At 37.2% G+C, this 21,560-nt stretch overlaps 1 protein-coding gene across 1 annotated transcript in view; it reads left to right on the forward strand.

The window, feature by feature from the left end:
* The window catches only part of aacs (acetoacetyl-CoA synthetase), a 66,478-nt gene extending 45,233 nt beyond the window's left edge, over positions 1 to 21,245 (forward strand). Inside the window, exons 11-18 of the mRNA XM_030143449.1 lie at positions 2,402 to 2,466; positions 5,501 to 5,623; positions 13,073 to 13,186; positions 14,935 to 15,060; positions 15,730 to 15,799; positions 17,938 to 17,996; positions 19,784 to 19,986; positions 20,079 to 21,245. Coding sequence (XP_029999309.1) covers positions 2,402 to 2,466; positions 5,501 to 5,623; positions 13,073 to 13,186; positions 14,935 to 15,060; positions 15,730 to 15,799; positions 17,938 to 17,996; positions 19,784 to 19,986; positions 20,079 to 20,216 — 898 coding nt within the window. The 3' untranslated portion in view covers positions 20,217 to 21,245. The remainder of the gene's footprint in view (positions 1 to 2,401; positions 2,467 to 5,500; positions 5,624 to 13,072; positions 13,187 to 14,934; positions 15,061 to 15,729; positions 15,800 to 17,937; positions 17,997 to 19,783; positions 19,987 to 20,078) is intronic.
* Positions 21,246 to 21,560: the final 315 nt, after the last annotated feature.

The raw sequence follows: 21,560 nt of genomic DNA on the forward strand, positions 1-21,560 counted from the left end.
GTAAATTTATGTGCATTTCCATGTGCTATTGTTATGCAAATATTAATATCACCATCATCCTGGTTTGAAACTTTGCCGGTTAAATCAGCAATGATCAGTAGGGAACTTTTCTTCCTTTTTTATTTTGCAGAGTATTAACTTGGACACATTATGAGAAAAGTCACACATTGGACAACTGAACTGAAAAATAATACATGGTGCTGAATCAGGAAAACAACCTGAATTTAGTAGAAACTGGAGGACATTTGTCAGTCTGGGAGTCTTGGGTTCTTGTTTTAAAAAAAACAAACAAAAAAAAAACTTCCTGGTAGAAAGTTTGGTCTCTTTCTGCTCTTGTCCACAATGTTTGCAGTGTAATGTACTTCATCAAAACATGTTGACCTAAAAATGACAAGATGAGATTCTGGCTTCTTTAGCAATCAAAAAAGCCTGCACCTATTATATATATATATATATATATATATATATATATATATATATATATATATATATATATATATATATATATATATATATATATATATAACTATATATTGATTCATTTTCTGACCTGCTTTTATCTCGAGAAGGTTGCAGGGGTGCCGGAATCTATCCCAGCTATAATTCAGGCAAAGGCAGGGTACGCCTTGGACGTGTCGCCAGCTCATTGTACAGCTTACGTATAGAGATGATCAACCAATCACTCTTACTTTCGCACATATAGTGCATGTCTTTGGATGGTGGGAGGAAACCAGGGTACCTGGAGAGAACCCACGCAAACATGTGGAGGTTTGATGGTTATGGGATCAGACCCATGACATTCTGACTGTGAGGTGATACTGCTATCCATTGTTGTCATAGTTTAGGAAACAACAGACTGGTTAGCCATTGAACTACATTTATGGTTTCGGGGCTTTTGGTGTGACTCAGATGAATCTTCTCATACAGTAGCATATTACAAGACTGAGGAGCTCATAGACTTTGAGACCTTTGACCATAAAGTGTCATCCATTTCATCCATTTGCCTTCAAACTGTTGGCAGACTGACAAGAGGAAAGAGGGAATTCTGAGAAGCAAATGTAAATGTTGAAAACAACACTGTGTAACAAGCTCAAAGCCTTTGATGCCTTTGATAGATGGCGAGATTTTGTTGCTGTTTGTCGTATAAATATGGCATTAATGTTTGTTATATTAATTAACGGACTTAACTGTTGTTTGTATTTATCTTTTACCAATAACACCAAGTTCTTTAACTCTTCCAAACTTTCTGAAAAATACTGTTGCGACTCTGCAGTTTGAAAATTCAGTAATTACCGACTGTCGGTAATACATTGAGTGTATATAGGGCTATGAGGGATAGGTGATTGGATGAGAACAGTATGGGGGCAGAGCCAGTAAACCAGCATGTGCGTGGTGAGAGAGCAGATAAGTGAGACAGAGCCAGCTATTAAGTTTTTCGATACACCGTTTTGTTGTTTTGGCGTGGTTACAGCCGACAGTTTTTATTTAAGTCATTAATTTTATTTTACCAGGAAAAAACTCGAGATTAAAAATCTCTTGCAAGAGTGTCCTGGCCAAGATAGCAGCAGCAGAAGTTACACACAATAGAGATTTAATTTTTACATCCACACTAAAAATTTACATAAAACGCATAGTAAAACTCTGCTCTCAAACCATATATAAATCACAAAACTAAAAACATACATATATAACACCATCAATAATCTGATCACAGAAACAAATACTGTTCTTTGAATAAAGTGATTGGTGCAGAATAAACCCTCGTCTGTCCTTCCCACGTCCAGCTGTACACTTAAATATGTTTCCACTCAGGGTTTTTTTTTTTTATGTATATTTTGAAAATGTGCATAAAAACATTCAGAGACAGTAAGGTTGTAGTAATGTAGCATATAAAATATCTCTAATACAAACAGAACACTCATTTGAAGGTGCAGGAATAATCTGTTCAACACTGTCAGTGTTTAAAAAAGTCTCTGTTGAGTAACAATAATGACAATGAGTCCCATTGTAAATGATGGTAAGAGGACATCAGCTTGTCGGTCCATCCACCCATCTGTCCCCGACATGAGCAAAATATCTTGATAATTAAGAGGCAGGCCGCCATGAAATTTGGCTCAAATTTAAAACCACCCAAGAGGATGATTCATAATGTTTGCTAATTTGGTTCTGTTGATTGTTTGATGCTGTCACAATGGAGTTGCATGTATGTAGGAGGGATTCAGCAATGATTGTCATTGGCAACATGGCTGCAAATTAAGTTTTCGAGTTTTGGGAAATAAGTTTCTTTTTTTTTTTCAAATGATTGAAAAGGCTCTTTAATTATATCTTATTACAATAACAACGTGCCTTATTGGTATATACTTTAAAATAAAACTGTTTTTTTTTTTTTCTCTTATTTTAGAATCACTATCTTTGGTACTGGGGCTAAGTGGCTGTCAGTGCTTCAGGAGAGAAACCTGAAACCTGGTAAGTCACCTGTGCATGTGCAGAGATATGCAGACACACATGGATGCACACAGATAACAAGCAACTCAGAGAGAAAATCCATTTACGCACTCATAAGCACACACACACACACACACACATTTATGCTGAAAATGGAGCACGAAACAATAAAAGCAGATGGACACTGTAATGACTATAATAGATATGTAGTTCAACTCTTAATGTCCTTTATGCAATTTTGTGTGTGAATCAACAGTTTGCCCTGTGTTCTGGTGTTTTGACACTGAATTGAATGGATAAAAGTGCCATTACAATAATTTCACATGAATCATGGATAGGACTAACTAATTGCTTTTAGTGTTGGCACTCTCTAGAGAGGCAGGTCTCTGCACATAATCAGAGTTGTGTCGGTGCTTATTAGCTTTCCTGCTCACCTTCATACGTGCTGCCTTTGCCCTGTGTGGCATTTGAATGACAAAATTAGGGAACATGGAAAAACTTTTAGAAGTATGCTAAAATGATTTAGGTTTGCAGTGATCTTTGGTGACACGTACACAATTAACACAGACAATAGCAAACAAACAAACACTATGTGAAAAGCAAATGCAAACTCAGCCAGTCAAGTACTGCTTATTTCAGTGATATTTGAACTTGTTGGTTCACAACAATAGCAGTGCTGTAATACCAGGAAAATTAGTTACATAAGCAACATTTGGTTTACATAGTTATGTATCAAAGCATGGTTCTTTTGTTCTTCCATTCCCTGTCTTTTTTTCCTCCATCATCCTTTCACATAACCTCTTAAACCAGCCCTACATCCTTCACCTCAAGGAAATTAACTGTAATAACTGTGTTGCTTTTACTGCTTATTTACCTGCTTTTTCCTACACTCTCCATTTTCTCTATAATTGTTTCCTATCCTTTTGCTCCCTCTGTTATCCTCTTTTTCCTTTCCTTTCCTTTCCTTTCCTCTCCTCTCCTCTCCTCTCCTCTCCTCTCCTCTCCTCTCCTCTCCTCTCCTCTCCTCTCCTCTCAGCATGTATAACTAATTATTATCATTTAAACAATAACTGTGTATCTTAGTTCCCAGTGCTGTTATTATAGCCATAAGCTTATTAATAAACTAATCACTCTAAATGCTTTGGCTAAACAGGAATGGACAAAACTGAAAATCTCTCCAAAATCTCAGTGCCTGTCTCTCTCTCTCTCTCTGTCTGTCTTTCTGTCTGTCTCTCTGTCTCCACCCTCTTTAGTCAGCCAGCCACTTGATCCAGTTGGCACTGTGTGTGTGTGCTTTTGGATGCTTATTAGAGAAAGAGACTGTGACAGAGGGATGGTTGTGCGTGTGTTTATGTACATGTGTGTTTGTGTGTGTACAAGCATGCCTCCAGTGGGCTGGGGAGGGTAAGAGGGGGCTTCTTCACTAGCTGCCCCAGTGGAGCAGCCCTTTTCCCTGGTCTGACATTTGGACCGGACACCTGGAGGCATGATGGGGGGTGGCAAGAGTTCCTGCTGTGCGTATGTGTGTGTGCGTGCGTGTGTGTGTGTTTGTGTTTATGGGGTGAGGGTCGGTCGGTTGCTTATTAGCTTGAAGGCTGTTATTGGCTTGTGGTTTGGGCGTGTATGCGTGACAGAATGTGCATGTACTTGAACATTGGGGGAGATGGCTAAAAGCAGGGGTCTGTGTTATTACATGGGAGTTCATGTGTGTGTATTAGGGGGGTAACCTGCACTAACACAACATGCTATGGAGCCAAAGCTGTGCACATGATGGGGCAACAGCCAGGCAGGGCTTGAAATTAAAGCCAATGCAGACATATCTTAAAGTGTAATACTTGATACTGGTTTCAGTGCACTAGAAATATTTTTTTCATTTATTGTTCTGTTCCTTTGATTGTGGGGTTAGCAGAAGGTTTTGATGTCTGCCATGTTTGCAATGATTGATATATGTCTCTGAGATCTTTACAATTTGTACACTTTCTGAGATTATAGGAGCTCTGTTTAATAGTGTATTGTTTTGACAGAAAGCTCTACTATAGTTGAGGTCATCAAAGGATTTTCTAATGGAAAATTGTCATCATGTTTGTTGTCACTTGATTAAAATACCAAGCCTGATAGCATTGTCATTAAACTGCATTAGCTGTGTTAGCATACATTTGGTAGGTAATCATATGATATGGTGTGTCAATTAGCTTACTAATTAATGTGCAATACAGTATGCAAAGCTGACATTACTGTTAGCTAACGTAAATGGGTGTGTTAGCCTGATCAAACTGGATGTATGTCAGCATGACATTTACTACTTAGTGTGGTCTGTATTAGTGGTAACATCACCTTGCTGAGTTTCACCCGCATACTGTTTATAAGAAGTGAAGAGAACCACACTGACATCACCTGTTGGTTTTTGGACCAAAGTGTAGACCCAGGTTAGTCCAAAGGGTGATGGGTGAGCTAATGCTAAATGCTAGGTTGACCTTGTCAGTGTAACTGAATAACAGCTGTAGTCGAGTAGTGTGTTTCATTCAACTAACAGAAAATCCCACGAATCACATTTGATAGGTGAGCAAAGTGTCACACATCTCAAAGACTGGCACAGTGGAATTCAAAGCCATCTATTAGCCCAAATATTATTGAAAGGGGAATAATAGAGAAATATAGAGGAAGAATATCTTATACATATTAGAAATTCCAAATAAGAGGAATGAGGTCAGAGTGATGACTGAGGAAAAAAATGGCTGAGTTAGTATTTCTATTGTGAAGTTTACATTAAGTCTATAGGGCCTGGGTCTTTATGTAGCCAGTGTCTAATGGTCATCAGTGGTTTTATACTTGAAGATACGTCTGCAGCGGTTTCACTTTTTAGCATTTCTCCCCTTACTCTTATCCAGCTCTAACCTCTCATACAAATATGGTCACCTCTGACTACATCCCTGTCTTCAATACAATCTATGATACAGATTCATGCTCATATTTAAAATCTTTCTGTTTTGACTTGAGATAGTTTGGTCCTATTTATTTTACCTTTCAAACATTTTTGTCTATATTTGCCCTGCAGTGGAAACACACAACCTCCAGTCCCTCCACACCATCCTGTCTACTGGCTCTCCTCTAAAACCCCAAAGCTATGATTATGTCTACAACAGCATTAAGAGGAATGTGCTCCTGGGCTCCATCTCAGGTACGTACCCACATTAAGGAAGTGATATTTAACTTTTTTTTTTTTTTTTGAACATTCTTTTTACTGAACATTTTCAAAATGATACAGTCCAGCGCAGCACATACAGGTTGTATGAAATGTAAAGCAGATCCAAAATATGTCCACAGCAATTATCTCAAAAGTCCGTATTAAGTCTATTTCAGGTAGTTGCAGTCTGAGTTCCCAGATATTCCAACACTTTTACAAACTTTGCTGTAAAGATGTCCTTTTGATTGTTAATATAAAATCTTAGTTTTTCCGGAGAAAAGTAGTCTGATATCAAAGACTTCCACAGATGTATTGAAGGAGGTTCTTCTCCAACCCATTTGGTCATAACAGCCTTTCGGCCCAACATAAACAAAAACTGAACAGTATACTTCTGTGTTCTCAATGATTCAGGAATATATCCCAATAGACACAATAATGGATTAGGCTGTAACTGGTGCTTAATGACCACACTAACCTCAACACATATGGTTTGCCAAAACTGTTGAATCTTTTCACATTCCCAGAGGCAGTGAAGCCTTGTCCCTAAAATAGTTTTACATTTGGGGCAGTTTGAAGAGGCCCCTGCTGTATATTTACTGTACATATATGGAAATATATAGACATTTTGTAAAATAGAATATTGCATTTCTCTAAATCTGTTATATTTTTGAAGGTAAAAGTAAGATTTCCTCCCATACATCAGTATCTATTGTTGTTTTCAGCTGAGTTTCCTTTGATTTCCGTAAGAATAATAACTTATCAGTATTCAAATGCTGCAGCTTTGAATAAAATTTGGAGAAAAAGTGACTTTGATTAAGACTATCTAAAAGGGTCTTTTCTAATAAATTGAAGTCATCTGGGAAATTAAGAGTATCCATTTTCATTTGTACATAGTGTCTGACCTGAAGGTATTTATAAAAGTCTTTTGTTTGTAGTCTGTGTTTAGTTTGTAAGGACTCGAATGTTTTAAATGTCCCCTTATCCCTAAGATTATCGATACTGTAAATTTAGCTTTTTTTTAATGGAATTATGCATTTTAAAACATTTCCCTGTGGTCTACATAAACTGTAAATGCTCTGCTTGGGTCTGAATTCTTCATTAATTAAACTCCACAGGCTCATCTTCAACAATATTTCTGAGTAATGACACAAGACGGGTTGTTTTGAGCTATGGCCCTTTAAATGCACATGCGCCACTTCACACCCCACCCCTTCCATGTTGTTGGCTGTGCTGCTCTGTCCCGTTCAGCCAACAGCTGAACATTTTAGGTATTCTTCTCAAGGTTTGGACATATTTTCAGTATGGACTACAACCGCTGCTGCTGACAAACAGTTATGGTGTACTCGGAGAAATGGTCATCAGAAGTCTTGACCTTATATGTGCAAATTTAGTGACGTAACTAGTTATAGACCTAACAAACAAGCAGGAATTAAAACAGGCTGTAGAAATCCACTTGATTTTTGCCAAAGTGAATATAAAGATAGCTTTGCAGCACTTGGAGAGTTCAAATTCAAACTTTATGAACGTTTAGGGTCCAAATACACAAATAAATGTACCAAAGACTAATAAATGTGGGCTTAGCAAATATCATCCCTTTAAAGGGGACATATTTTGACAAATGCGTTTTTCGTGTCTTTTAAATCATGTAATAGGCCTCTGGAGTCTAAAAGTAACAAACAAATCAAAATGCTCATTTGATGAAGAAAGTTACAATGTGACTTTTCAGATAACTGGCCCTGAAACAAGTCATTTAGATTTTTGTAGACTTGTGGTGGTACAACTACAGAGTCAGCCAAAATAATGTATACACACATCAGGAAAAGAAAAACTTGCATAAATATTTCAATACCAAATTTATTCAGACATCACAAGATTAGTACAAGTTACCTTTGGCCTCTACAATTACAAGAGGTGCTCAAAGTGGTGGCCATTGGCTTCCAGACATTTATGTGCATGGTGAATGGTGAAACAAATCCGTGAAATTGTCAGACGTGTAGGAGGTTCTGAACCAAACTCACACCTCCATTGTCTTTGGACTTCAACAACATTCTCAAATTTGAAGTACCACTTTAAAATGATCTTACGTTCCTCAATCAACAACCGAACCGCCGCCTTGTTGGAGGCATCACTTGTTAATGCTACATTCATGAGGGTAATACCGTCTGTTGGGAAAACATCGTACAACAGTACACAGTGTTATCGTAATTTGATCAAACTGCTAAAGAGGTATCTATATGTATAGAAGTACTTATACAAATTAAATATTTTTGCAAGTTTTTCTTTTCCTGATGTGTGTATACATTATTTTGGCTGACTGTATATATTCAGGGATGTCAGCCAGTCATCCAGGAGCAATAGGGTGACCAGGTTCACTAAAACCACTCCAGCAGTCTATCAGGGTGTGTACACAAATGCACCAACAGGAAAGGGGCACTAACTTATTTGCTTTCATGAGACAGACAATGAAATAGTGTGTTTGGAACAGGACCAAATCACAAGTGCACAGACATGGTATAATGACTAAGCTGTGAGACATTATGAACTGAAACATCACTGGGGACATGTGAAACCCTCATTAACATGTACAAAACTGATGTCATTACATCCCTTTAATATGCTTCCTACATAAATACATTCATACACATGATCTAAAACTTTACTTCCAACTACTGTTGAAGGAGCAGTGAGTTTTTAAAACATTTTTGTGAATATGTTAAAAAAAAAAAAAAAAAAAAAAAACACTGTCAAACACGCTAAATCTAGAAACAGTACATACAAAAGGACTCACTCATACACAAGACAAGGAGGGAAAAAAGCTGTATAGAACTGTACATTTTCCTCACCTCCTACAAACACACACAAAAAACAGACACACAGATTGGCCCTCTCAGCCTATTGTTTTGTTGACAGGCCAATAGAAAGCTATCTGTCTCTCTGTGCAAGTCCTGAAACGTTTAACATTTAGCACAGTCTGGGTGACTGACGTGTATCAGACAGACACACATCAACATTAAGTTGCAGCTTGCGTCACACTAGCACCCACAAAGAACACCAAACAGCACACAACACACAAGCAACAGTATTGACATTCCTAATTGGTGTCGTATATAGCCAGACATGCACCTTTGGACACAAGCAAAGACACTGGTGTTCACAATAACATTCAGGATGAAAGCATGGGCACACGAGCATTGACTGAAATGTCCTTGACAAGACAAGAGGGAGAAAAAGAGGAGAAACATAGTAACCACGTTAACCCCTGGTTTTGTTTGTGAAAGAATCCACTTTTCTTGTCACAAACTTTGAACTTGTTTCTCTCTCTATAGAAATGAAGAAATTAAATGGTTCAGGTGATGGTAATGACACAGGGTTTTTCAGTATTCTCTGTATAATCCACACCTATAGTTAGTTGTATAGAAAGTTAAATAGATAGTAATGATAGTGTAACACAAAGCTGTTTCACATCTATAAAGCCATACCACTAATTTCATGTTGTACTAATGTCAAAGTGGAGGCTTCCACGTTTTCTTTCTTTTTCCTCTTAGGAATATATTTTTTTAAATACATTTATTCACCTATTAAAGCTGTAGTAGGCAAAATCGGGAGGGGGGGAAATGCCAGAATGTGAGGATATATGTGCATCTTAAAAAAATAAAATATTGTCAGTAGGGCTGGGTAAAAAAAAAATGAATTTGATCAGTGTTGGATAGATTTTATTTAAATTTTGCATTATTGAGTAATAGTGGTTGAGATCGATATTTCAGAGCAAGACTGTGAGTACCTAACCCGGGTACCGCCAAGGTGCAGCCGGCTCCGTCCTGTGGGCCCCTGCAGGAGACGGGGCATTTCAATCTCGCTTGCAACGGTTCTGGTGTGGTAGAGGTGTGTAGGAACGGTGGGGAAAACACCGAATCGAATTGATATCGGAACAAATCGAAATCATGATCAAATGATTTAGAACCTTATGAATCAAAATCTGATTAAGGAAATTTTCCATGATTCCCAGCCCTCATTGTCAGTAAATTTTTGTGTCATAGCTTGAGAATGCAGAAATCCCAGATTTCTAAATGAAATGTAAGACGTACTTTCATCTGAAAAGCGAAGTTTGGGCACTGACTCACTGGCCAAACTGTATCATGGTCTGCAGCATACACAGTAATTGTTTTCTAAATCCAGAAATTTGGCTGTTGAAAGGGTTTAAAATAACTGTACTACGCTCCATTTTGTAACCTTTTATATTTAGGGAACTTCCATTCAAACAAACCATCTGCCTCCCATGAGACACTGCCTGTGCAAAACATTAAAATTAATGCTCTTTCAAAATTAAAGTTTTATGGTTCCAAATTAAAACATTGTTGTCAAAATAAACTTAAGTGCAAACGTCTTTGATCATGGAATTCGAGTTTCAGTGCAAATGAGACTAGTATTTTCAAGGTTTCCTTGGTTTTAATATGCAGAATGCCCCTGTTCCAAAAACACTTCATCTTTGTAATTTAATGTCTCACATTAATTGTGAGGCATTGCACTTCACAAATTTGTACAAAATCACGCAATATCCTGTGCTGAAAGAGACTGATGTCTGCCCTCATACAATATATACGATCATACGAGTGGACTGGGTTGTGTATACGTGTGAAAAACTCTGAATCTGAGGCACTGTGGGTTCATGTGTGTGTGCTGATCAGGACAGCAGGTCACTTTCCCTCTTGTTGCCAAAGGCAGCAGCAGGTTGCAACCCTGTGGGCTGCCAAACGACCTAACCTTGACCCATGAGGTCAACACATGGTACATGTGTATGTGTTGGTGCTGTTTGGATTTATCACAGCATATGTGACTGACCGGTGGCCATAGTGACATATGTGATGGGGCCTCTTCATCCTGTGTGATTGGGTGGGCATCTGTGGAAACAATACTGTGTAAAGCTCAGACACAGCTCCAAAACTGGTATTTCTAAAGCAGTATATTTTTAGTTTCAGTTTTTTTTAACATATTTTATGTATTTCCCTGCGTGCACACTTGTGTACTTGTGCTTTTAAGTAATCCTGTGTGCAGGGAGATGTGACCCCTGTTGCTCCTCTTTGGGGGATTTTAACGCTTTGACTGCTGGATTCCTTCCATTCTAATATACCTCCGTCTGACTGGCCATATGGCACTCCTCTCCAGTAATTTAGCTCCTCTTATTCTCGCTTCTGTTCTCTGAAATTATTCATTTGGGAAGGAAAAAAAAGGAGAACCCCCTCATGAGGGTGACTCTGTCAGTATAGGTGGTTTTTATCCATTAGAATATTTTCAGTTTTAAAGTTCTCTCAGGTTAGCTGGTTGCTTTTTTTCTCCATTGGTGGCTTTTTCTGACCCAGCAGCAGAGGATTTTCAAAGCGCTCGTACCTACACGAATGAAAGCATAGAAGTTCAAAAATCTTTTTCTTCGCTGTTCAAAATAGCGAGAGCTGTTAGAAACATCAGAATAATGTGACAAGTTTCCCTATTGTGTATACACACACATTAAGGAGCTCATGATGGAGGGCATCCCAAGAAAGCAACACTGATTTTTGGCTTAAAATAATACTTTTTGTAAGTGTGTGTTTCTTTGTCTGTACCCACCCATTAGAGTATAATAATAAAATAATTGCTTGTCTTCCCACTATAAGTGTCTGTGTTTAATCACAAGACAAAGTTTCCTCTTCCTCCTGGGAGCCAATTAAAGCTCAATAAAGAACCTGGCAGAAAGAGCGACAGAGAGAAATAGTGTAAAGAATAGAAAAAAGAAAGCAGGAGAGAGAGAAGGAGGCAGTGGCGGCGGCGGTGGAAGGGCACGGAGTAGTCGAGAGGAAGCGAGGAAGATGGATGGATGAAGTCTGTGATACAGGGAGGGAATGAAACAAGGAGGTAGAGATGCAACAATAGGAACAGAGATGAATAGAAGGTGTCAGAAATAGTAGATGATTGGAAGGTAGAAAGAGACAAATGGATCGCGCTACGAAGAGAGGGAGGGTTTGTTCATTGCAGTTTTAGGAAGGTGCCGCTACAGAGCTGAACTCCTATATAGGTCAAAGGAGGTGGGGCGAGTACTGCTGTGCAAACACTAACTTAACTTTAGTCAAAACTCAGGCACAGTGGGGGGGTTTGTCTGTCACTTTAATATTTAGATGTTGATTTTTCTCATTAACAACCCACTTGATTTGAAACAACTTACTAAATTGTGGTTTGAAATAGTTTTCGTGTTACTTAATGTAATAGATGCAGTAAAGACACAAACCTCTAGGAGTCTTATGAATCAGGCTCCCCACTCAAACAAACTAGTTACAAAATTTGTTGAAACAGTCTCCACGCAGTACTTGAAAGAAACTCAGGAGGAGGATCTTGGTCTGAAAGAAGCCTTAAAACTATTTAGTTGCTCCATAAACTCTAGACACCAACTCATCCAGTTTAAAGTGATTCATAGGTACTTCATAGGTATTTTTTATTTTTATTTTTTATTTTATTTATTTGCACATGATAAACAGCAAGAGAAACATTGAAAAAAAACAATTTTCATGCAAGTAACACCATTGTGCAGGAGAGGATAGAAGCCAAAAAAGGCTTATGTAAATATCTCCACGGAAATAAACAATACACAGGAAAAAAAAAAAAAAAAAGAATTAAAAATACGATATAACTGAATTAATGATCTAAATTAAAAACAATAGAAATACAAATCAAATGATATAAAGCCTTACATTCTTTCCTAAATTAGAGTCCTTTTCATTTGCTTTTTCAATAATGTTAAGGACGATGTTGATTGAAGTTCAGGACATAGATTATTCAAAAAATGTGATCCATGATATTTTAGAGAATACTGACTGACAGAAGTTCGGCAGTATGGAAGATAAAATTTGCTTGAGTATCGTGTAGGATAATTGTGAATAACAGGAGACAACATAAAAAAGTTTTGGAAAACTTTAGGAAAGACATGAGTTAAGTGAACGTATTTGTACATGAAGAGGTACTATTCCTGTACCAAATTACACTAAAATTACACACTAATTTTACCCATTTATGTCACCAATCTGCCCAAAATGTAAAACAGCAGAGGGCACTTTTGGACATCTAAACTAAATAAACTCTGGTCAGATATTTTTAAGGAGCAAGGTGTTGTACAACTGAATGAGGGTATTAGTAACCTCTACGATTACTTTTTCACTTATTAACCTGAAAATTTCCGTGCGTTGTTAGAGACACTGAATCAGGCTATAAATGTTGAGCTGTAAATATCATATGTATTAATAAAAAAACACTAAGTCCTTGTGAGAGTCGCTGGGATTTAATTTTAAAAAGTTTAGAAAAATTACATAATCAGTTACACACATTTTGAATGTTGTTTTGTTTTGTTTTATAACACATCAGGTGTTTCATTGTGGTCAACAGACTAAACCTCTCCTCATTCCCCCCATCTCTCTCCTCCAGGCGGTACTGACATCGTGTCCTGCTTCATGGGTCAGAACCCAACCGTTCCAGTGTATCGGGGTGAGATCCAAACCAGAAACCTGGGCATGGCTGTGGAGGCCTGGAGCCTCGACGGTAAGAGAAGAATGGGTCACAAATGCAATTAATTTACCAGTTGGTTGCATCTATGAAACTGGTCCCTAAAAACAGAACATGGGAGCTACAGCTTCAGACTAAATGTAAACCAATGTTATGAAGCATGTTTGGAAGCACTTAGGGTCTATTTTAAAAATAAATATTTACTGAAATAAAAGAAAAACTGTTTTTCAGACAAAACACATTTTTATATTATTTTTATATTAGATTTACTGAGATAAAAGAGAAACTGTTTTTCAGATAAAACACATTTTTATATAGTTTTTTTTTTTTTCTTTTACACAAAAATCCGCATGTAACACGGTAAAAAGGACACGAAAAATATGTGCTACTTTTTTTTCGAATACCTTTTTAGTCTCTCACAGGTACATTTTGGGAATCAAACTAGTTATGCAAGGCAGTGTGTTTCACAAAAATGACTGCTGTCACAAAATCACTCACGATTTATATGTGTTTAGATGGGCAGGTTCTGCATGTAACGCAAGTGGACGCAATGGGTCACACGCGAATCCTGGAATGAGACTGAGATTCATGAAAAACCCACATCTGGATTAGAAAAACCACTAGGATCGTCAAATTTAACACAGTGTCTTTATTTATAGCAGTATATAAGACCATTTACAGCCATGTTTTCAGATCAAATGCACTGACACCTAGGTAGCTTTTCCTGTCCCAATTTTGGTTCTATTTTTGGTCCCAATATTTTATAAGAAATTAATTAATTTTGGGATGGCTCAGAGCAACAGTATAATTTTTTTGCATTTATCTGAGGTCATCATTATGTACATCCTGGAGGGAAATATGTCTACATTGCTCTTTTATTATTGGGTCTCAAAAAGCTGGCAAAGTGCCAGATGCCAAAACAAACCCAGTTTCACAGAAGCACCCATTTACGCTTTTTTCCACTTTCCACAGCCTTACTGAGCAATCTGAGCAGACAATGAGTCAGTAATGATCACTTTGACTTCTAACAGTGGTGAGGACAAATATAAACTGGGGAAATGAATCAGCTGCACTTTTAAAGAAGGCCTTGAACAAACCTCACCTGCTCTCTGAAAGGTTACGCATGGGCCATCAGTATTTATATCTGTTTGTGTAATTCCCATGGCTATTAAGTGAAGCATTATGGGAAATTAGGGATGATAATTACTGAACGTTGTCTGTGTAAATACAGGTATAAAAAAAAAAAAAAGCAAGAGAACCACTAGTTTTTCATTAACAAACCAAACAGGAAACAAAAAGAGAGATTTTTATCTTGCTGGGAGTCTTCAAAGCCGTGTATGTTTTCCTCATTGATTGTAGTCCCTCGTTCCCCAGCTCTCGATCCCTGCTGCAGGCTGTACTGGCACATCTCCACCACCTCAAAGGACGGTGGATTGAGGGATAATTTAAAGGCAGTTTTGTAGGAAGAGCTTGGGATTATTTTAGTGGGTCTCTGAGCCTTTAATACCATCCTGAGGGACAAGGTGAGGGCTGTGTGAAACCGCACAATAAAGTGTATCAGCTTCTCTGAGTGTGGGATTCATTACCAGGTGATTTTCTTTCTTTTTTTTTTTCTTTTTGAAATCTAACTTATAAGGGTATATGTGTGTCTGGGAGTGTGTTTTTCTGTTTGTTGGCATGCCCAGGTATGCGCATGTTGAATCAAAGTAAACCTATAGTGACTGACTGGGTTTTTTTTTTGTTTTTTTTTTATTCCTGTGAAATCTGGATGTGTATTTGGACAGGTAAGCCTGTGTGGGGAGAGAGCGGCGAGCTGGTCTGCTTGAAGCCGATCCCCTGCCAGCCAACACACTTCTGGAATGACGAGAATGGGAGCAAATACCATAAGGCGTATTTTTCCTCATATCCCAGTGAGTGACAAACAGCTACGCACATTAACACTTTCCTCCTTTATAAACTTATACTTTACAAGCCTATATATATATCATACCATTTATCAATAGACATTTATAAATCTATAATCAGCTTTATTACTCACATTTTGTTGATTTTGTCACAGTGTTAACATACAGTATGTACTCTTTATCCAAAACAGCAAAAAAAAACTTATGAAATTCACTGCAAAGATGACAGAACAAGACATAAAGCAGCCAACACTGATACAGCACTTGTTCACTATAAATGAAAAAGTAAATAATACAAATAAGGATGATATAGACATCATCAAAGCAAACAAAAAACACATAGACATACTTGTAAGAGACTATTCTCACACTGCTTCATTGCTCTTTTACTGAACTAAAAGTATAAAATGTATATGAGTATATGATGATGTTTTATATGTCTTTTAAACTTCTACTGACACTTTTTTTTTTTTTTAGATATTTATGCCATCAGGGTTTTTTCTTTTATATTTTAGTTTTTATACTCTTTTATATACATTATTTATACTTTTAATGGCACCTAGGACGATTGCACTTCTTTAATTTCGTTGTACCTGTACAATGACAATAAAGACATTCTATTCTATCCTAAAGTATCTGAACCAAACTAAACAGTGTTTCCTTGTTTTTCCACAGGTGTGTGGGCCCACGGAGATTACTGTAAAATCAATCCAAAGACAGGAGGGATCGTCATGCTAGGCAGAAGGTCAGCTATTAACCATTATGGCAGGAAATCTACCATTCTACTACTATTGTGGAAGAGCTTCAATTTGGGTCAAATAATTAAACACACTTTTTTTTCGTTTAGAGTAGATTCAAATCCACTGTATCAGATCTCAGGGTTTCCGCGGGTCATTAAAAAGCATTAAAAGTCATTAAATAGATTTTGTCTTAAATGGCTTTAAACAGCATTAAATTAGATGTCCAGAGGCATTAAAAAAATTAAATACACTTGGAGAAAAAAAAAGCATTGTTATTCACGATTTATTTTGATTATATAAACATCTAATAATTTTGATTGGAAGTATAGTGTGATGATTGGCAGACGGAACCCTTTAATTGACTATTGTTGATGGCCAATGTATGAAGTCACAACACTGGATGCTTGGAATGCAACGTGCTGTGAGCATGCTCATGCTGTGGCGAAAGAGTGGAGGGAATATTGAAAAATGGGGGGGGGGGGGGGGGGGGGGGGGGGGGAGTGGCAAGTGAGATGGCAAGGTGAGGCAGCAGGGGCAATGGCATTAACATTGATGGCATCATATTTAGATAAATTGTACTTTTAATCTCATTTGGCTATTTTCATTTATTTATTTACTTATTTATTTTTATCAACCCCCCCCGTTTTCCTCCTTTTCTCTCTCTCTCTCTCCTTTTCATTTCTCTTCTTCTCATTTAGTTTCAGTTACCGAATGATTATCTTTGGTCATATCCCTGATTTCTTTTTTCTTTTTTTTTTTTTTTTGAGAAGCCCACATCACAACATTCACACCACATACACATCTTACACACTCCACCACACGCAAAACAGGACATCAATTCATACTACCTGGTCAGTCAGACATTTTGTTACTTTTGTACATACATACCATATATCTTAACCCCCCCCCCCCCCCCCCCACACACACACACACACACACACACACACACACACACACACACACACACACACATTATGATTACTTAGTGTAAATGTAAGTATTGTATATTATTGGACATAAATTTCCTTGTCACTTGGTGTCGCTTCAATAAAGGTTATGGGGGGAAAAAAGAGAAAGAAAAATGGGAAAATGGAAGTTTTAGCAGAAGTGATTGGAGGAGGAACTATTCAAAACTGGGTTATAGCCCGTCAACGTTAAACCGTATGTATATACAGTACCAGTCAAAAGTTTGAACTCACATTCTCATTTAAATGACATGAGATGGACCACAGATGGCCAATAAGTGCTCAGCATCACTGGGAACTGGGAACTAATAAAAGCAAAATGTGGCTATTTTGAAGAATCTAAAATATAAACTAGAAGCACTCGGAGAGCGCAGACCTCCGCCAAGGCTGATCAGTGCCCCCCCCCGTGGGCCCCCCCACGCCAAGGAGGTTATGTTTTTGCCAGGGTTTGTTTTTTTGTTTGTTTGTCTGTCTGTTTGTCTGTCTGTTAGTGTGCAACATAATTCAAAAAGTTATGGACAGATTTTGATGAAATTTTCTGGTCTGCGCCCCCCCTGTGGGCCCCCCCACCCCCGATCACCACCAAAATTTAATCATTTCTTCCTTATCCCATTTCCAACAAACCCTGAAAATTTCATCCAAATCTGTCCATAACTTTTTGAGTTATGTTGCACACTAACGGACAGACAAACAGACAGACAGACAGACAAACAAACAAACAAACCCTGGCAAAAACATAACCTCCTTGGCGGAGGTAAACATGCTTTGAGTTATGTCACACTTTTTTTTAACTACATAATTCCATATGTGTTCATTCATAGTTTTGATGCTTTCAGTGAGAATCTACAATGTAAATAGTCATGAAAATAAAGAAAATCAGGTGAATCCAAACTTTTTGCTAGTAGTGTATAAAACTGTATCTGCAGTTGGACATGGGCATTAAATTTGTTTAAAGTGGCATTAAAAAGCATTAGATTTACTGATACCTGCAGAAACCCTGGATCTGTGAATCAAATATTGGAGGAAAACCAAAAGTTAAACATTTCAGTCATGAATGCAATGGATTTGATTTGTATATTTTTTTTTCCTTCTCTGTGTGATATGCTGCATGTGGTAGAACAGCTTCCCCATGATGGAAAAGTAAAGTTTTAAGTGTTGAACTTGTGTTGGTTTTGCAGCGACGGAACATTGAACCCCAATGGAGTCCGCTTTGGCAGCTCAGAGATCTACAACATCGGTGAGACTTCAACATTACATGTGAAGCAGAGTGTAGGTGTAGGGAATGACAAAAGAGGAGTAGAATATTTATGTAGGTGGCTGGAAAATCTTCCCAAATGATCACCTGTTTTTATGTGATGTTCTTAAAAGGTGGGATGAGAGAGCTTTTAATGTTATCGTGGTAAAATTGAGTTAGTTGTAATGAGTTAATATCAGTAATTATAAGGATTTATGTCGAGTCACTTTAAAGGCTGATTATTGGTCCTGAGGGAAAGATGTTTGCTACGTCTTTATTTGTGCATATAAAAAATGAGTGAAAACAACACAAGGTGAAAAACTGTTTAAAAAGGAGACGTAATAAGATGGAAAGACACAAAAAGACAGAAAACAACACATGCATGAAAAAGGAAAAAGACATGACGAGAAGAAAACAACATAAATGCAATAAAATAAAAAAAGATGCATCAAGAAAAAAAACACCAAATATATGCAGCAAGAAATGTGTAAAAGACATAAGATGACAACAACATACAAGACAGGACTGAAAAGACACAATAAAATGAAGAGATACAAGACAAAGAAAGAAGTAATGAGATACAAACGCTGTAAAAGACACAACAAGACACAGTAAGATGGAACAAAGCAAAAAGAGACAACAAACACAAAAGGCATAACAAGAAGCAGAATATCTGAGAAATCTAGAGGTACAAGTAGAATGATGAATGAGTACAACTGAATAAAAGAGAAAAACACTGAAACATTTTCATTGTTTGCAAAAAAAAAAAAAAAAAACCTCGACACAAATACATGAGGCAATAATGAGCCTTTACATGCACATTAATATTCTGTTCATTATCCAATTTCTGGAGTTATCACATTATTAGTGATCATGTAAACAGGATAATCTGATACGTTTAATCAGATAACAGCAGTAATCTGATTATGAGAAATTAGATTAACACACCTGGATTTCTCCCCAGTACTCCTGGTTGTATACAGTTTAATCTGATTTATTTTGTTCTTTTACATCTGCGCATGTGTAAAAACCATTAAAATAATAGAAAACAAAAATTATGTAGTCAAACTTAACAACAATAACAGGAAGTTTAAGTCTACTATCACTATGTCCAATAATGGACTGGAGCGTCTAAACCAGGGTTTGTTGATCGTCGCATGTAAACTTGTCAGATCTGATTATTACAATTACCTGATTCCTCCCAGTTATCAGATTTTTATGGTCATTTATTGTGCTTTTTCTCAGATCTGTATCTGTATTTACCTTTGACACATGTCCATCATACACTGACTTAATACTCCTGGCAGACAGATACGTACCATTTCACTGTACAATAAACTCACCTGTGCCTGATGTTTGAACCTGCTCATAAACATATTTCTACTATGCACTTTATTATTTTTACTGGAAAAAAAAAGAATCCATTTTACTTTGCACATTACATTTTATTGTGGCACCTTAATGTTTGATTAAGAAAGAAAGAAAAAGAAAGAAAGAAATATACAGCTTTTTATGTTTTTAATCTAGTATTTTATTCTTTTATTTAGATTTTATTTATTCTTCTATATATATTTTTTATTTTTTACAGTTCTATGTCTTTGGTTTTTATTTATTTTTCTGTACAGCTCTTTGGTCCACTGTGGTTGTTTTAAAGTGCTTTACAAATATAGTTGGATTGAATGTCTATCTGTCTGCCTGTCTGTCTTATATGTATATCTCTATCTATTTCTGTCTCTATCACTTATTATTTTTTGTCTCCATCCTTTTTTCTGGCCTCGTCCCGTCTACAGTGGAGGCGTTCGAGGAAGTGTCAGACAGCCTTTGCGTCCCTCAGTATAATGCCGACGGAGAAGAGCGTGTCATTTTGTTCTTAAAGATGGCACCCGGGCAGCCCTTCAGTCCGGAGCTGGTGGCGAAGATTAAAGGGGCCATTAGGAAAGCTCTGTCGGCTCGACATGTCCCCGCTCTGCTGCTGGAGACCAGAGACATTCCTGTAAGAGAAAAGATCATCCTGTCACACTATTTAAAACTACAACAGTCTTCTTTTCTATCTTTCAACCGACCCCTTTTATTCTTTTTTTGCAGTACACCATCAGCGGTAAGAAGGTGGAAGTGGCTGTGAAGCAGGTGATCGCAGGTCGGGATGTGTTGCAAAGAGGAGCTTTCTCCAATCCTGATTCTCTAGACCTGTACAAGAACATTCCTGAACTCCAGAACTTTTAAAAAAAAACAAAGCACTATGGGTCAGAGAAAGGATCTGCAAACAAGAACCACCAACCATAGTTTTTACATTAACTCAAATCAAAATTACTGTGAGTTTGGTGCATTCCAGTGAATATTCTCTGAGATTTGAATGGGGGAAAAAAAAAGGAAAGTAATGTCAAATTAACACATAAATAGTGCAGATGATATGTATATAATAAGTTAACTCTTCCAGGCAGATGAAAGACTTTAAAACCATGAGGTGCACTGCTTCAAACGCTAACGTCATGTGATCCAGCGGCTGCTTCCATGTCGTCCGTGTCCGTGTCGAAGAGGTTTTAGCTGAATGTAACGCCATGATGTGCAACTCGTCAATGAGCTCAAGTTCTCCGAAGCCGTCGAAAACAAACTGAAAGAGGTGAAATTTACCATCACACACTTTTGCTTTGGCTTCACGGCCCCGTGGCAGTCATCTGGTCATGAACCCCCATCTCAGCATCACACACTTCGTTCAGTTCCAGACTTGAAAACCATGTGACGTGTGCAGATAAACATCTGAGATGAGCACCTCAGCTCTGCCTCATATCACCAGACTATTTTTATGTGTTGTGTATTACTTAAGTAAATGTATATATAGTTGAAGTATATATATATATTATTTTTTTGGACTGTGAATGACATTAACATACTGTAATGATGTGTTTAAAGATAGAGACCCAAACCAAAGTAAAGCTTGTAACATGTGAGGAATTCTAGTTTGGTTAAATTAACCAGAGAACCCAGATTACTGAACTTAAATAGTTATTAACCTCTTACATATTACAAGTCAAAACCCCCATCTGTATGTCATTGAACTGAATTGGATTTCATTTTAGTCCATCCAATGCATGATTTCATATTAGCCCTCATTGTCAAACTGTGATGCACTCTTTTATACTTAGGGGGTTTTCACACCTCAAAGTCTGGATCAGATCTGAACCAAGGTTTTTCTGTTTTATATACATCATGTACATCTGGTCTGGTTTACAGAAGACGATTAGGGCCACTGGGGGTAAAAGGGTCCAATATATTTTTTATTAATGTTCTGAGAAAAAAAGTCAGAATTCTGACTTTAATCTCAATTTTTTTTTTCACAGAAATCTGACTTTTTTTTCTCAGAAGTCTGACTTTTATCTCAGAATTCTGACTTTAATCTCAGAATTCTGACTTTAATCTCATTTTTTTTTCTCAGAAGTCTGACTTTTATCTCAGAATTCTGACTAATCTCAGAATTCTGACTTTTTTTCCTTAGAATTCTGACTTTAATCTCAGAATTCTGACTGTTTTTTTCTCAGGTCTAACTTTTTTTTTCTCAGAAGTCTGACT

Source organism: Sphaeramia orbicularis, chromosome 9 (genome assembly GCF_902148855.1).
Source record: "Sphaeramia orbicularis chromosome 9, fSphaOr1.1, whole genome shotgun sequence".
Lineage (NCBI taxonomy): Eukaryota > Metazoa > Chordata > Actinopteri > Kurtiformes > Apogonidae > Sphaeramia > Sphaeramia orbicularis.